This window comes from Neolamprologus brichardi, chromosome 17 (assembly GCF_056152115.1).
Source record: "Neolamprologus brichardi isolate AB-2024 chromosome 17, ASM5615211v1, whole genome shotgun sequence".
In the NCBI taxonomy this organism is placed as follows: domain Eukaryota; kingdom Metazoa; phylum Chordata; class Actinopteri; order Cichliformes; family Cichlidae; genus Neolamprologus; species Neolamprologus brichardi.
Window position 1 is genome coordinate 3,356,676 of NC_142120.1, and position 18,083 is coordinate 3,374,758.

Genomic DNA, 18,083 nt, shown 5'->3' on the forward strand with positions numbered 1-18,083 from the left:
CACCTTTGTGCTGCACTAGAGCAGCGGTCCCCAACCCCCGGGCCATGGACTGGTACATGAGTCGCTTGGTACGGGGCCGCGAGAGTTGAGGCTCGGTTGTGAAATTTATGGTTTTTATTGTTAACTCTGTTTCCCTGAGTCTTGTGTGTCTTATTTTGAAATAAATATTTACGCGTTACCATAGCAACCAGAGAGCATTAAGGGGCAGAGAGGAGGATGTTACTCTCAGTGTTGTTGGCGCATTTCAGGATGCTGCTGCCAATAAAGTTACACAATTACACAGTGCATTCACGTTTGTTATTATATTTGTCTTGGTCGTATCATTTTATTCTCTTGTATTTATCCGCGACACCTTAAAAGCGGTGTTCTGACAAACCATTATACTTCCTAATTCCAGCACAAATTTAAGTAGGCATGATGGTTTGCCACTTAACTTTGCCCATCCGAGTATGCTTCTCGCTCATATTCACAAAGGTAGGACGGTTTGCCACTTAATTTCGTGTTGTGCGCATGTGTACAAAAAACAGGTAGGATGGTTTGTCAGGTAGGATGGATTCCCAGAACACCGGTCCGTGAAAATATTGTCTGACATTAAACCGGTCCGTGGCGCAAAAAAGGTTGGGGACCGCTGGACTAGAAGGTCCATGTTTTTCGCTTTCCTTCTTCTCAAGCTTTTCCGAGCACAGTATCGCATCGCACACTGCTGCTGTTTGTTTCTATCCGTGTTCCCAGACGTTGGTCCCTGCTCGCTGCTGACATTGCAAAGGTCATCTAAAACAGCAAAGCTATCATCAGGCACCAACATGTCCGTCGTGTCTTGGACAAATCCTTACGAGAATCTGAGGCTCTAAACGCCTCCAACGTTATCCCTTTTTTATTATTTGATATGTTTTAGGTACGACGCTTTCGCATGATAACCACTAAATGTGGATGACGTATAAAACTTCCCGAGATAATCATGAGGAAAGCACTCAGGCTTTTCTTCCGATATGGTTAGCACGCTGCAGCATATCTATATTACTCGCATAAACCTGTCCTATGGGCGGTTTTTGCTAAGCCTGTATGCTTTGTCAAATTCTTCATTCTGTATTTATGTTGAGTATAACTAAATTCCTTCACGTATGTTGAATGTCACAACAACAACAAATGGAGACATCATCGCATTGTCAGGGCGATGAATATGAAAACGGCTTAAAATAGATGTTAATAACTGCAATGTTATTGATTGGCCCACCATTAAGGAGATACATACAGATATATGCTAAGATCATTAGCGATACAAAATGTCATTATTACATTTTGTATAAAAGTTGGTGTAATTTCTATAAAAAACACCTCAGCAAATGGGATTGTGCCCGCCTGTTTTTATGTGCATCTTTTGCACATGAAGACAAACTGACTGGAAATGTTTGTGATTTGTGGAAATTTGTCTTCTTTTAAAAATCCCTTTGCATTTGGTCGAGTTGAAAACGTTTGAGCATCGAAACAAACAAAAGAAACTTGCTTATTCATTTCATCATTTGAATAAACCTAAAATAGTTTTACCAAGTATTTCCCAGGACAATTCACACATTTTTACCAACATTGCTAAATGCTTAATGGTAAACGTGGTTCTCATATCTCTTTTCTACTCTGAGTACTCAAAGTGCTTACATTTGTCCAAGGTTATTATCGTTAACGAAAACTAACGAAATAACGAAAACTAGAAGTGAAAAAACATTTTCGTTAACGGAAATAAAAAAAAAAAAAAAAAGGAAAAATAACTAAAACTATAAGGAGTTTTCACAAAACCAACTAAAATTAACTGAATTTATAGCAAAAATGTGTTTAGTTTTCATTGATGTGTGCGTGTCATACAAGAGTCAAGGGTGAAAATGAAGTTTAGTTTCCAGATTTTTTTCTTGCTGTGTCTCATTATGCCAGCAGGTGGCAGTACGTTAGTCGAGTCGTCTGTGTTGCTGCTCCGTCCACGCGCAGAATCATGTCAGGAAAAGTCGGAAGAAAGCGCCAGAGTCCAATTTGGGATTACTTTGAATATGACTGTGTTTTGGATAAAGCAAGTGTCTTGTAGTGGAAACAGACAAATTATGAGGGACATTTCTAAAGGGAAAAAAATCCCACAAACCTTAAAGTGCACTTGAAAAGCTCACACAAGAAGGCTAACCTAGCTTAGCTTGAGAAGGTAAGGGAGCACACTCAACCCTCATCCCCAGAAAACAGAAGCTAACCCCAGGCAAGGCAGCGTGATGCATCCCGAGACAACAGGACGGGGATATCTACACAACTGTGTGAGTCAATTACCTTCAAAAAGTTTATCAATTCACTTGAACCACAATTACGAACACCCGGTGCTGCGAGAGTTAATAGTCTCATTGGGGCCAAGATATACGTTTTATAGTTGCCTGGTATCAATGGTTGTTCATCTGCCTTTATTTATTTATTTATTTAAAGAACCCATAGGTGGGAATGTGAGTTGTCTGTCTCTGCGTGTTAGCCCTGCGACAGACAGCGACCTGTGCAGGGTGCAGTATGGTAGCTGGAATAGCAACATACCCAAGGATGAGCAGAATGACTGATATGATGAAACTGGGATTTTGTTACACTTAATTATTGCAAACACAACTAAAACTATAACTGAAACTAATCAAAACTAAACTGAAACTAAGGACTAAACTAGCAAACAATTGGTAAAAACTAATTAAAACTGATATAAAATTGAAAATCTGAAGTCAAAACTAAATAAAAATAAAAACTAATGAAAATTGCAAAACTATTAAAACCCTGCATTTGTCCCACCATCAGCACATGAAAGAAACTGTGCTGGGTTGGTAAGCTAATCGGGTAGCTGGTTTCTTTCACCAGTACACGTCTGTCTAATTGTACTGGATCAGGTACTCGGGGTAGATCTGGTGCTTCTCAAACACCACAAATATGGCGGGGTCCATTACATCGTCTACACAGCTGTCATAGAAGTTTATGCCCCCTCCGTCTTTTGAAGGAGGTTGGCAATAATCGAAGGACCCTTTGGTGAAGTCTCCCACCAGCACCCGTGAGATGAACATGGCTCGGACATCAGCGTCACCGGTGGAGTCGTGGGAGTATTTGGCATCGCGGGCAAAGTAACTACCTGTGTTTAGACACCAAAAGGTACTATTGTGAAAAAATGTATTTCTGGTAAACATGCAGAGGTGATTACAAGGTGAAAAATCAATGTTTTCCATAAGAATAACTTCACAGGACTCACGGTGTCACAAAGATGAGAGTCTTTGCTTTTGAATAACCAATAACTATTTCAGCACGAACATTTCTTCCACTCACCTTTGCCATAAGCCATCCCATGAGTTCTGCAGTCGAAGTTGTTGTGGCAGATGGTGTTTACAGATTTGGAGTCGATGCCATGAAAAAGCCTCAGTTCAGGCACATCTCTGCCTCGGTTTTTGGTCCTCATCTGATTCTTCTGCCTTGAAAAAGGAGACAGGAAACAAATTAAGCCAAGCTGTAAGAGTGTGAATCATGGTCTTGTGTCTTTGAGCCTTTTTATGTTTTGAGTTTTCTGTGAGCTCATGATTTGTTCTTTTGGATGTTGAGCCGCAGTTTACGTTCTAGCTCTGTATTCACTCCTTTCAATATATTATTGTTTCCCATTGCTTCTGTGCTCGTCATTAGGTTATGTAATCTTTAGTCATCATCTTTTATGACCCTGTCCTGTCTCCCCAGTCAGTCACGTCTCCATGTTCCCGTCACTGTGTCAAGTTCACGTCTTAGTCTGTGTCTTTGTGGTCTGAGTTGCCCTTTGTTCTCATGGTTGTGTTCTCCTCCACAGTATATTTTACTACATATAATGTCCCCATAGGTCACCATTATATCTGGAAGAAAACAAGCCATGAAATTTTGGGAAGTCTTTGTAGATCTCCAAGGTAACACTGGGGTAAGGGTCTAGATCAGGGATGGGCAACTCCAGGCCTCGAGGGCCGGTGTCCCTGCAGGTTTTAGGTTTTTTGAACCAACACAGCTGATTTAAATGGCTAAATTAGCTCCTCAACATGTCCTGAAGTTCTCCAGAGGCCTGGTAACGAACTAATCATGTGATTCAGGTGCGTTGACCCAAGGTGAGATCTAAAACCTGCAGGACACCGGCCCTCGAGGCCTATAATTGCCCACCCCTGGTCTAGATCCAGGCAAGGATATAAAGAAAAAGTAGAGAAAAAGTCAGAAAGTCTGCATGCTAATAGTAGACATTGAATAAAAGATGGACCCAGCCTGTGATTCTGAAAAGTAACACCGCTGCGGGCAGCTTAAATCTCTATATTTTTATAATCTCCAGCCGGGGGCAAAAAACTGAAAAAGTGGTCAGTTAATTTAAATGCAAGAACGAAGATCTTCTCTGTTCGTTTATGACTTCTTTAAATATTTTCCTATTGGGTTAATTTTTTCTCCATTAATAGTTTAAAGTCTACTTTAATACAACATGAGTTTTGTAAATGATGATGTCACTTTATCAGACAGGGGTGGCTACCTGCAATCATGCATATTAATTGGATGTCAGTACGTACAACTGAAAGGCCTCCCAAAGACTTTGGTTCTGAATTCTCTCAATGTTGACAATATCAAAGCCTCTCATGGTTTTACAGAAAAGAGCTTCAACCTCCTTAAATTCTCTTGAGCTGCTCTGGAGCGAGATTTGCTGTAAGAAAACAGAGAATCATAGAAAATGTTCAGTCACAATAACATTGAACAAAAACAAGCTGTAATCACAATTTTTAAAACACCATCAAACACAGAAACAGAAAGAATTATTAACTTTTTTTTGTACTTTGGCTTCTAAACAACACTTTTTAGCTCTGCTTTGGTCTCCACCAAGTGCTGAAGGAAATATTTGGCTTTTTCGCTGAATCCATTTAGCTAACATAGCATCTTTGCTGGCTGAAGAAAGAGATAATCAGGCTGTGCTAATGTAAAAAAAAAACAATGAAATGAAAAAAGAAACAGCAGATATCTATCAATACTGAAATCATTGACTGTCTTTTCCTTTGAAAACATTGTTGCCAATGTTTTTTTCAATTGAAACCATATTGGGTTTTTTTTTTATTACCAAACACCTCATTGTACAAATACGTAACCTTTTTTGAAAATTAAAAATACAAAGTCTTATATCAGAATAAACTGAGGCATTGAGTTTTCAGCAGCTGTACTAAAGAAAGTTGACTCCTAAAATCTGCAAACATGTGAAAAACGACCTCAGCTATCTGGTACTAATCATCCCATTTTGTTAAAAATTACACTGCAAACAATAAGAAATAATAGATTACAATTACTCAAAGATGTTTACATTTAGAAATGACCTAAACGTGACTGTGAGCTAAACCAACAGAGGAAAATTATATTTTTTATATTTGTTGGTTTTCACAGTACCGAATATCCTGTTTCAGGGATCTGTGTCTTGTCCCAGTTGTCCGGTACTGGGCCAGCATTTTGAACCACAGGCCTTCTGCAAACAGAAATGATAAGGAATGCTTTAAAACCCCAAAACACATTTATAGTTGTGTCAGTACTGAAATTAATTAAAATTAAAATCGACATTTTCCCCATTAAAAGCCGTAATAGTACGATTTTTTACTGGATTTTTAAAAAAATTATTAAGATGATGATTATTACGGAGCCCCACAGGGGACATGGGAGAAAAAAAAATTAAGACGGGCTTTTGCGAGATCACTCAAAAGTTTTGCGAGATCTTGCAAAACAAACTCGGGATCTCGCAAAAGTTGAATTCCAACAATGGCAGCAGCTACTTAGTTGTAATATTACTCTTTCTGGGTCACAAAATACACTTTTAAGATATTTTGAGGCGTGAATGTAGTTGTGTAAACGTCAGATACCTGCTCGGTTTACAAGACATCACATATTTGCAAAAGTGCTCCGACGTTTTCGGAGATCTGACACCCACTAGCTCGAAGCTAACGGGAGGTCGAGACCTACTACAGCCGGCAGGAACACCGCTTTCCTGGCACATCGTGCCTCGACCTCCCGGTCGGCTTCAGGCTGGCGGCCTCCGAAGAATGCGGCGAAAACTTTTGCGAGATCCCGAGTTAGTTTTGCGAGATCTCGCAAAAGTCCGTCTTAATTTTTTTTTCCTCACATGTCCCCTGCGATGCTCCGTAGATTATTATTATTGCAAATTCATCAAAAAACTACCAACAAAAACTTAACAATTCAGATTTATGTCTACTGCAATTTTTGGATTGCAATGATTTGTTTCACAGCACAGAGAACATGTGGAATGTTTAAACTGGAAAACTGTACCATCATAACAAAAACGTTCGTGTGTAGCATCCCCTCTCGTTTCTAACAACAGCCCACAAATGTCTGGGAACTGAGACCAGTTGCGAGAGAGCGATGCTCAACAGTCCTATTTTTAAAGCAGTGCCACTTGAGTGCTCAAAGATCTCATCAACTAGTGATTTTTGGCCTGAGATTGTTCCAAATAAAGTCTTTGTAGATCTCCAAGGTAATACTGTGGTAAGGTCTAGATACAGGAAAAGGAAAGTATATAAAACCATATCTAGAGCTTTGATTGTCTCAATGAGAAGAGTAAACTGAACAAGAACATGAATGAATTCCTCAGATGTAAGAACACAGCAGAGAATAAGCTGATAATTCTGACATCAGGCTAATTTTTAAAAACGGGTCTGAAAAGCTTCTGCTGCTTTCGGGATGACGTACCTGACTTTCTTTGTTCGGACGTCTACAGCAGAGACAAACCGTGGCCGTCTGCACACAAGCGTCTTCGTGCCATTAAGGTTGTTTGTCTGCATCATGTCTGACGGGTAACAAAAAGAAACAAATAAAAGTTTAAACTTGTGCAATGATTACGACGCCACTTTTAAAACACAGAAATCAGCGATCAGATACAGTTTCCATATTCTTTGTTTACCCTCGAAACTGAGCGAATACGAGTGTGAACCAGCAGAAAACTTCAACACGTCTTTATTATTAGCCAGGAACAACTTCTCCAGCTTTGTGCTGTTGATGTCTGCTGCTTCATGTCCACCAATCTGCAAAGTAAGAAAGGCGAGCAGGTCTTTAAACGCATAACAAACAGGAATTGAAATATGAACAATAAATTGTTGGGAAGCAAAAGAATATTGTCTAAAGAGCTTGTAATATTATCTCAAGGAAGAAATTCCCAAGTTAGCATCGCCACAATTATGAAAACGGTAACATTTGATTTAGCAGAGTCGTCATGCTGGACGTCCTTCCTCACCGAGCTCATTTATGTGGCGCCCATCTGGCATGGCTTTGGACTTTTGAACCCCTGACACTAGATTTGTGTTTTGGTATCAAACTAGGGATCTTTTGCATGTGTTAACGACCACACCTGGAGCCTTAAGAGTTTTAAAATTTGATCTTAGGTTGCAGACATTTTATATGAAAATGGAAGAAAAGCCAAGCTATAGTGCATTCATTTGGTTGGTAGCATGTAATTCTTCCTCTTTCCTATAAATCAAAGGTAAGTGACTGCTTGTTTTAGTATTAAAATTTTTTAATTCAGAATAGAGTTGATGAAGGTGCTTATTTCAGTTTTATCCTCAAAAATTCAATGCTTGAATTCTTTTGCTTGAAATGAGAGGAATACGTTTGGTAGGTAAAAGATTAAAGATTAGGAGATGAGCTGTAAATAAGAGAATAGAGCAAGTAAAACATTAACCATGAAACAAATAAATCAGGATATAAAGAAGGCCAAAATAAAAAAAATTAAAAAGCACGCTGGGCCACAGCCAGTGTAACTCAAACTGCTGAGAAACATCATGATCTTAATTTATTTTAAGAGTAAATCTCTGCCAGCTTCACTTCTTTCTCCTTTGTGTGCATCATTTATTGCAGTTTACATGTAGTATTAACTGCAGCAGTAGGTGCCATTGATAATGTGACTGAGACAGATGTACAGTGGCACAGATCAGCTCCACCTGCTCTTCATGCTGCAGCACGCCGGATATAAAACTCTGACCTGCTGCAGCTATGTTTCCATGTTTGTTCACGGTTTCACAAACATATCAGTCAGGAACTACTTCACCATTACACTCCTCCTAAGAAGTGGAGTTACTCATGGCAAAGACTTTAACCTTTGGTTTGTTAAAAAGATCAGAGAGTGTAAGCTCTGAATGGCTGCAACGTCAAAATTAAATGGTAGTGGAAAATTATTTACTTTAACACGGCTTCCATAAAACAATCTACTATAACAAACACAGTGTCAGAGAGTGTACCTCCCTCCAACGGGCCAGAGCTATACTAAAACTTAGGTGAGTAATGATGTTTATACTACAAGATGATGTCAGTCTGTTTTCTTGTCATTAGGGCTGCACGATTAATCGTTAGAAAATCGCGATCTCGATTCATACTTATGTGCGATCTCATTTCCAAATGACAACGATTAAAAAAAAGAAAAGAAAAGAAAAAAAGACGACGATTGTACCGCATTTTGATCCGGGACGTAATCTGCATGAAAACAAGCGCTCACTCTTCCTGCTCAACAAATGACAAGGGCGGAGCCTTATACCACGTGATACAGAAGCTATGCCGTGTGATGCTAAAATTAGCAGGGAAAAACAACGGAGAGCACGTCAGGGATGACGAGAAAGTGACAGGAGAAAATCCGTCCCGGTCAACCACCCAAACATCAATAACGGGAACCTTACACAGCGCTTCCCTTTACCCGTCGAACTCTCGCAGGCACAAAGAAATTACGGAGGCTATCACTTATCACCTGACCAAAGATATGGCTCCATCAACACTGTGCAAAACGAGGGATTTAGGAAAATGATCAACACCCTAGACAAACGCTACACAGTGCCGTCCCGCAACTATTTTTCTATTGTTGCACTACCTGCTCTATACACGCAGCGTCGAGCAACGGTGGAGACGGAATTACAAGCAGTACAACATTTTGCTGCAACGACAAAATGTGAGACATTTGTTGTTTTTATGTTTATTTATTGTTTTTATGTTCAGTCTTAACTGTTACGAAGTTGATGTGCAGTTAATAAGTGCAATAAATATTTATACTGGAAAAGAAAATCGTGAGAGAATCGTGATTCTCATTTTATGCAAAATCGTGCAGCCCTAGTTGTCATTGTGATGTTGTGCATCGTATGGACAAAATAAAGTGTGTTGTACCGCTCTACCATCACACAAAAATTGAAAGTTGAAATTGTGGACACTGGGCTGCTAACAAACAGATGAACAAACAGAACCCATCACTTACTCGCTCCCTTCAGCAGAGAATGAAAAACAGCAAATGTTCTTACGTAATAAATGTGACAGTATGAGCTTTTGGATTTAGCAACAAACTCTTGCTGATATGTTAAATGTGTCAGAGTTTTTTATTTACATGTCCACAAAACTAGCATGCATTTGGAGTCTTGACAAAATTAATGTAGTGTTGAATTAAATAAATTATTTTATGGCTACAATTTATTCTGCATCATTAATGATATAATCTATAGTATTGATCCTGCATTAAGATGTTTATTAAAACCTGCTGACTTTACATTAACCTTTTATTACAGGTACAGCCAGAAGTATTTCATACACATTGCATGATTGTGCTCATTCAGAGTTGATGTTCAGTCTCAGTTTATTGAAGGTTTCAAGCTTTGTGAAGCGCTATGACTTCACAACCTATTGTGTAAAAGACTTAGAACATAGAAGGCCGCTACACGCTTATAACACATATAGTACAAATAATCTAGAAACAGGCTTGAGTGAAGGCCTGAATGTATTCAGCTTCTTGTTGCAACCTGTGACATTTGAGTTTACTTAGTAACAGGTGACAGAAGATGGGTCAAGTCCACGGGGACCTCCAGGGCCTGAAATCATCGCCATATTTGGGAAAAGATGTTAGAAAGAGGAACTTCTGTGTCTGACCTTAGCTCTGAAATTGTCTCATTGTCTGTACAAGATGCAAATGATGTTCTTAGAAATACAAAAATATGTTATAGATCTCTGTTCTCCAAATATGGTCGTGTTCAGTTTTAAAAAGTAAAACAAAAACACAACAACGGTGAAAATGAAGCTTTGAAATGCAATCGACAAACGAATGGGTGACACAAAGAAGACTGTCTTCACTGTTTATCAAAGAGTGCAAACAACCTTTTTAGTAAACAGTCAGTTACATATTTTGTATGTTTGTACAGCGGTCTGTTAAAGTTATGTCCTAATATTGTCTTTTTCTTAACAACATAAAAATGTAAAATACGATAACAATAACGTCGTTACTCACAGCGGATGCAAACATGTTCCACCTCCCAAACTCGTCCTGCCAGTACCAAAGCCACTCGGTGGTGTGGATGAAGGTCGGCTCAGTCACCGAGTTTTCTGTCGAGAGCCGACGTACCTTCTTCAGTCCGCAGGTCATCGTGTCAAAGTGCACGGCTGGGCTGGTGCTACTGCAGACACACAATTAAAACAAAATGATTTGAATCCACTGCTAGCTGTGTACTGGGTGTGTGTCGTTTGAAAAAGTTGGCATTTAAGAATCACTTAAGATGACTGAGTTGTGGAATAAACAATCGAATACAAGTTCTGCACTGAGTGAAACAGATTTTTGATCTCCAAGCTAAACATAACTTAGTATTCGGTGGAGAAACCCGTCCTGCAAACACAGCATTAAGACATTTCTTGTAGTTGGTCATCAGGCAGTGTTGCCAATTCCTCAGTAAGGAAAATCGCTATTGGCTGTCCCAAAAATTGCTAGAAGTCACTAAATGATGTCATCGCCTAATTTGCATAATATGTCATGCTAATGTAATTGTAACCTATGTTGATGGAGAGAGAAATAACATCGTGGAAGAGACATAAAGTGAGTAAAAAAAACGTCCTAAATGCATTTAGAGTTTATTTAGAACTACAAATTAAATTTCTTTTAGCAATTATTGTTTTTTTAATGTCACAATTCCAACCCTGCTCCTTTGTCTGGGCTTGGACCGGCAAAAGTGACCCGAATTGGCACTCTGGTGGAGTTACTTTGTGTATGTGTGTGTGTTTATTAGTAGTTTTAAACCTTGTGATCCACAAAACAGCATAACAGTAAAAGAACTGACTGCGTTACAGTCGGTGCAGGAGCAGTGGTTTTGCTCATGCGCGATTCATTTGCACTTTAGACGTATAGGTGTGAACATCTCCTTCCCTGATAGCAGCTGGGGGAGGACTATCCTCCACCTGTGAGCGCTTTGGCACGGGTGAGGTGCACCGTGCCAAAGCGCTGCTGCTTGTTGAGAGTAAGAGCCATACGCGCTTTCACGTCAAAAAGTTGTCATAAATATGTCTCCAATAACACCAGAAAAAGTCGCCAGATTTGTCGCTTGTCGCTTTTTTAGAAAAGAAAGTCGCTAAGGGGTCTGAAAACTCACTAAATATAGCGACAAAGTCGCTAAGTTGGCAACACTGTCATCAGGTTTGCACACATCACCGAGGGATCTTAGACCACTCCCTTTTTACAGAAACTCTTTAAACCCTTCAGGTTCTTGGGTTCCACTGAACAACTCAAAGCTTCAGCTCCCTCCACAGATTTTCTACAGGACACGTCTGGAGACCATCTAGGCCACTCCATGACCTTTGCTCTTCTTTAGCCACTTCTTTGTTGACTTGGTATGTTTTGGGTCACTGCCATGCTGGAAAATCTGTCCACTCAGTGGTCACGCTGCGGGAGGGAAGTTCTCTTCAAGATTGTACGGTGCACGGCCCTGTCCATTTAGGATGGGAATTGATAAGAATTTAGCGATTCCGATTAAATGATTGATATCACTTATCAATTCTTCATGGCTTTCATTGGCTCTGCTTTGAGTCGCCACCATCTCTAAGCAGCATAGCAAAGACATTACATTCATGGAAGTTAATTACATGCTGTGTGGTCAAATGTTTGTGCATGTTGGAGGGATTTCCCATCCTTCTTGTGTTTTGTGGTCATTACCAGAGATCCGATTACTTTTTCCAAGTAACGAGTAAAGTAAGGGATTACTATCGCAAAAACGGTAATTAGATTACCGTTACTTTCCCGTAGGAACGCTGCGTTACTGCGTTACTAAAACTGTGATTTTTTTTGCGAGAATGTCTCATGACAGTGACGTAAGCAAGTGCGACGTTCGTGACAACAGCTGTGTGCAGATCAACAATGGATCATATATCAAGTGCAGAGAGAGTATGAGCGTGCAGCGTTTAAAGCGTGGAAGTACTGACCTTACTTTGAGTTTGATTCCATAAAAAGTGACAAAAACATTAGTGTCCGTTGTGCGTGGGAAGAAAACTTCTTTCTACAGCAAAAAACCCCTAAACTTCCAAACAAGCACCGAGTAGCTACGACGTAATGGGAAACTCACAGAGAAACTCGCGGATTCTTCCACTGACCGCTGCACACCTGCACCAGGGTAACCCTCCGCCTACCCCACTCCTGCTTTACAGGTGAAAATAGAGCAACAGGACCGCTAGTCTTTGACTTTATTTATTTTCTGCTGTGTTTTACTTGCATCTATTTGAAAGACTGAGTGTAAACACACAAAATATTTTATTTTATGTGCTGGAATGTGCAGAAAATAGGTTTAAATATTAAACAGATTTCTTCCAGTCAGAGAATGTTGCATTTAATTAAATGTTTGCTTGATGCATAAAGTTAAAAGATTAAAACTAATAAAACAAGTTTTAAAAAGAGACTTTTCCATTTGATTACATTTTGTATGATGGATTATGTAGAAAAAGTAGAATTGGGCTGAAAGATCTATCGCTTTATCACCTATTCAGGTTGTAAATCGTGTTTTTAAAAAGTAACTAAGTAATTAATTACTTTTAAAAATAAGTAATCAGTAAAGTAACGGGATTACTTTTTTTGGGGAAGTAATCAGTAATTAGTTACTGATTACTTTTTTCAAGTAACTTGACCAACACTGGTCATTACTGAAAAATGTAAAAATGTATTACACAAATTACACAAAACCCTTTTTTTTAAAAAAATAATGCAGTACATACTGTAACTACTTGTTACATTACTCTTAACATTACCTAAAATACTAAAACACGCTGTCATAATAACCAGTTAATAGTATAATAGTACAAACCTTAGGCTGAAGTCCAGCACACCAACACAAATCATGACGACACAAAGACACACATATGATCCTTGTCATAGTATTTAGGTGTAAACAAAAAGCTGCCGACACAGAGCAAAGATGAAAACCAGCACAAAGAGCGATCGCCATGGTGATTCTACTTTAGAAACATGAACAGGTAGAAAGAGAGTCTGCAGCCTGACTGCTCATCAGTTCGTTACTTGTTGAAGTTCAGGCTCTGGCTGATGGGCTGCGGCTTTAACGTTACTTTGGGTTCTTGGCTAGCTTAGTATTAGCATGCTCTCTGTGCAAAGAGCCAAAGTTGTGTTACCACCACAGTGCAGCTGTTTCTGTCCTAGATGCAGTTTCCACTTTACCATCACACTCTTGTAAGTTTTTTTGTGCAATAAGAATGAAAGGACAGTCCATATCCAGGCTATAGACTGAGCCACTATTTTCCTCCTCCAACACACAAACTGAAATCAGCTGATTTGGACAACAGGGAACTGGTTCTCTACAAGAACTGGATCCTGATTCTCAAACCTACTGCCCATTAGAACCTCATTCTGAACGCTTAGCAGAAAACAGCTGAAAACATGTTTCCACCTCCGCGCTTGACTGTGGTAAAAGTGTTCTTTAGCTCATACTCAGCATTTCTTTTCTGCCAAACATGGTGGCCAAAGAGATCGACTGACTGACCACGACACTTTCTCCCAAGCCTTCTCGCAATCATGAAGACGTTCACTTGAGCAGGTGGACCTTAAGGTTGCAGCAAGATTTCTATCTATTCTTCTTTGTACGCAGTTGAGATCAGGAGTAATGGTAATTTGTTGGAAATTCATGTCAACTCAATGTGCTTAACACTGAACATAAAAACCTGGTCACCAAACCACAACCACCACACTCCACACAGCGTCCCGTAACACTGAGGGAGACAGAGTTCTGTCGGCCATGTCAGAGATCAAATCCTTATTTCACTCAGCGACATGCAGGTCAAAGAACTTTTCTGTGATATGTTGATATTCTATCTGCTTCCATTAAAATAAGTAACTAACATAAAACTACCATAACCTGAACCTTGACCATGAACCTTCCAGATCCCTCAGGTCATCTGGATCCGGTCTTTTATCAGTTCCCAGAGTCAGAACCAGACATGGAGAAGCTGCATTCAGCTTTTATGCTCCTTATATCTGGAACAAACTCCCAGAAAGCCTCAGATCAGCTGAAACACTCAGTTTATTTAAATCCAGGTTGAAGACTCACCTGTTCTCAGCTGCATTTAAATAAAGCACCAAATCCACACTTTTAAGCTTAAATTTCAAAACTTACATTTTAACTACTGATTTTATCTGTTTTGATTTTATATACTGTTTTGTTTGTTTGTTTGCTTGTTTTAATCAATTTTAAATCATGCTTTTTATTTGTTTTTGTTTCTAATGTCTATGTAAAGCACTTTGAATCACCTTGCTGTTGAATTGTGCTATACAAATAAACTTGCCCTGCCATAAAATTCTGTTCATTTCATTTTAAGTGAGCAAACTTACAAATTCAGCAAAGAATCAAATATTTTATTTTAATATTTATCCAAAGCGTTGCGCCTGAAACCGCCGTATTGTAGCGTCCCTCCAACAGGAGGCAGAGACAGTCGGTATTCCATGTACCAGCTGTTCATTAGGAACAGTAACACAGTCTGCTGTGGGCTGTAGACAACGCCAAAACAAAGAGAGCGCTCCCTGAAGAATAAAAACAATCCCTCTGTCTCCTCTTGAACTTGTGCTACTTTCCCCCCCACACACACACACGCACGCTCCATAACTCCCACCCCCATACATACACTCTCAGCCAACCACAAGCATGCTCTCCTACAGACTCTCTGTCACAGGTGTTAACAGCCTCTAGACCAGGGGTGGGCAATCTCAGTCCACGAGGGCCGGTATCCTGCAGGTTTTAGAGCTCACCTTGGGTCATCACACCTGAATCACATGATTAGTTCGTTACCAGGCCTCTGGAGAACTTCAGGACATGTTGAGGAGCTAATTTAGCCATTTAAATCAGCTGTGTTGGTTCGAAGACACATCTAAAACCTGCAGGGACACCGGCCCTCGAGGCCTGAGATTGCCCACCCCTGCTCTAGATTATTACACCTTCAAGGACACTCAGTAAATCCCATCATTGCACGTGTGGAGCAAGTCTGTCATAGCTGTGTGACAAATCTAAACACAATAACGCTGATGACACAACAATCAGATTAACTTGCAATCCAGTTACATACTAACATCACAGAGAGCCAGCGCTTCCTAAAACCAAAGCTTTCTTAAGCATTTTACCTTCAAAAAATCTGGAAACGCACAAACCTTTTATCTAAAATTGAGATGTCTGAGTTGAAGAATAAATGTAAGTACCTGTAAGAGTTACTGGGGTCACAGTAGTCTCTCTCAATTGTCTCATTATCGGGCAAATCAGTCCACTGGTGTCCCTCTTGGACCTGCCATCGGTACGGCATCTTGTCATGAGCTTTAAAACATCGATCTAAGAAGAAAGACAGCTGATCAAAGTCAAGAAAGAACTACATTAACGCCTCAAACACTTACTAACCGTGACTTTCTCACCATCATGTTTGCAGTGACCTTTAATGAAGTACATGCAGATCTCTGTTTTATCTGAAAGAAACAGGAGATATTTCACAGGCTTCATTCAGACAGCAGTTTTAGTTCATCTCCCCACAGAAGTGTTTTCAGCCGTTGTTTACCTCTGACAGGCCTCTGTCTATTGGTCTGCCATTCTCCGCCTCGAGCAGCTACATCACTGACAGCAGCACGAATGTCACTTAAGGAACGAGTATTTTGAAAAAGCCGATGGTTGCCCCTGTTGCCGCCTCTCCCTCTAAAAGGCACAGCAGCTCTTTTTGGACGCCATGTCCGGTTTTGGCTTCCATCATTTTCGCTGCTCGCATCGTTGTCGCTAGTGGCGGCAGAGATGTCACTAGTGGGAGAGTTTTCATCGTCGCTTTCATTCAGTCCATCGCTGGAGTACAGGTCAAAGGCGTCGATGTTTGCAGCAATGTCACTAAGTGAACAGGCCTGATCCTGCACCGAGCGGCTGCCGTGGCTTCCTCTGTTTCCCCTAAAGCCACTGTTGCCCCAAGTATCTCTCCAACCTCTGCTGAGCTGATGGCCACCTCTCCCTCTGCCTCTCTGACTTCGTTGACCATGGTCACTGACTCGAGCCAGCCTCAAAGCCTGTTTATTTGCATAAGCAGCCTTCAAGGACTGAAAGAGTGTGTCAGGTACGCCTCTAGCTTGCAAAGCTCTGAATGGCTGTGGAGCATTAAAATCGTGGTTCTTCCAGCAGCTGCATTCACGGCTGATGTAGGTCTCACAGATGTGGAGCCTCTTGCAACCATCACCATCCTGACACCTGCCAAACAGTCCAACACCGTTGTTGTAGTCGTGGCATATCTGCAGGAAAGAGGAAAAGATGAAAAGTGAAGGTTATAATCACAGACTGTAAATCAAACCTGGATTATAATCATACATTATATATAAACGATGTCTGACATTCCTGTTTGATTTGTTGTTGTTTGTTTTGACTTTAAAAAAGCACTGTACATATAAGCTGTATAAATAAGTAATACAGGAAAGACTGAGAGCATAAGCTTGATTTGAATCAGTTTAGGTCATTTTGTCATAAACTTCTAAAAAACAGGTAAATTCAAGGGGAGATGCAACCATTTGAATCTCCCCCTGCTGGCCATTAAACAAAATGCAGGCATTTAAAGAACTTTCATTTAACACAGTGGTTCCCAAACTTCGTTTTACAAGAAAACGAAATTCATCACGCAACGTCAAACGTATGTGCCTTTTGTCACGTCACGCTGTGCGCCACGTTATTGTTTACATTAGATGAATCTCTACAATGGCGGATAGAGACAAAATACTGTTAATCTGACTATCTGCAGTTTTTACACGCTTACATTTACACACACAGTTGCACTCAATAGCTATATTTTTCCAAAAAAAAAAAAAACATTAAAGAAAAACACTTTCAATTCATTTAAAAAACAAAAGTAACGTTAGTGGAAACAGCGGGTGTGGCATTGTGACGTAGGAATGCAAACTAGACTGACTCGTCTGGTTCATGATGTGTGTTGTTAGACTTACATCAGGAAGAACTGTGTGGTCGCTCTGCAGCAGCAGGGTGCACAGCTCCTCTCGGCTCAGGCTCTCCAGCTCATGCTGCCTCAGAAGTCTTTGGTTATGCTCAGAGGTCAGCTCATGGGAGAAGCTGCAGCCCCTCCTGTTGTAACAGAATCCACACAGCTGAGTCATGACGTAAGTACTCAGTAAAAGAAAAGAAAAAAACTCAAAACAATAATGACAACAACAAAAAAGCTGTCATGTACGTCATGGGTCATCTTTCTGGTAGAAAGTCCGTTTGCAAGTCAAAACACGGCGCGATAACAAGTGGACAGAATTATATGAAAGTCAAGTTCAGCGTTTTGGGAAAATGTTTTAGCAATAATAGGTTTGATGTACAGCTGAGTAGAGCCAGCATCCGTTTAACTTCGAAGACTCAGACAATAAGCTGTTTATTTACTTTAAGTCCAGTATATTTACCTGAGCTGAGTGAACTGACAGAATCCGCTGAAGAGGAAGTTTTTGCACAGGTGCAGACCCCTGCACGTCCCCGGGCAGTCTTTCACTCTGCAAAGTCTCAGGCGGGTCCTGGCCACCACCTTCGGCTGTCCGTTTGGACAACACGAAACAAATTTCTCTCGGTTAGATATGATCTCCGACACCTTCGTGGGATCGCCGGAAAACAGATTATACACTAAATCCTCCGTGTTGACTGCTCCTTGATTGGCGCAGATCATTCTCAGTATTTCCGTCTCCATCGTGTCCGAGCTCTGCCTGCGTTAACTTCCACCTGGGAGACCAAACCGCAGCTTGACGACAGCGGCCGCTGGTTTCACGGGAGGAGGAAAACGTC

General features: G+C 40.4%; 1 protein-coding gene across 1 annotated transcript; it reads right to left on the reverse strand.

The window, feature by feature from the left end:
- Window positions 1-276: 276 nt before the first annotated feature.
- Window positions 277-18,083, reverse strand: LOC102795792 (protein mono-ADP-ribosyltransferase PARP12-like). The gene is made up of 13 exons (XM_087830832.1): window positions 17,711-18,083; window positions 17,255-17,390; window positions 15,844-16,552; window positions 15,704-15,754; window positions 15,497-15,623; window positions 10,277-10,442; window positions 6,932-7,052; window positions 6,721-6,817; window positions 5,413-5,488; window positions 4,554-4,684; window positions 3,319-3,461; window positions 2,781-3,127; window positions 277-1,648 (listed from the first exon to the last, which is right to left on the reverse strand). Exons 1-12 carry the CDS (start codon window positions 17,986-17,988, stop codon window positions 2,874-2,876), a joined length of 2,289 nt encoding a protein of 762 aa, XP_087686958.1. The 5' UTR covers window positions 17,989-18,083; the 3' UTR covers window positions 277-1,648; window positions 2,781-2,873.

What these genes read in the sequence shown, in the direction of transcription:
- LOC102795792 (XM_087830832.1), bottom strand. Translation starts at nt 17,988, where the DNA reads ATGGAGACGGAAATACTGAGAATGATCTGCGCCAATCAAGGAGCAGTC. An exon ending in AGGTCACTGCAAACATGATG is followed by an intron (nt 15,624 to 15,703) that starts GTGAGAAAGTCA and finishes CTTTCTTCTTAG; the next exon opens with ATCGATGTTTTAAAGCTCAT. An exon ending in GACCCCAGTAACTCTTACAG is followed by an intron (nt 10,443 to 15,496) that starts GTACTTACATTT and finishes GTGTGTCTGCAG; the next exon opens with TAGCACCAGCCCAGCCGTGC.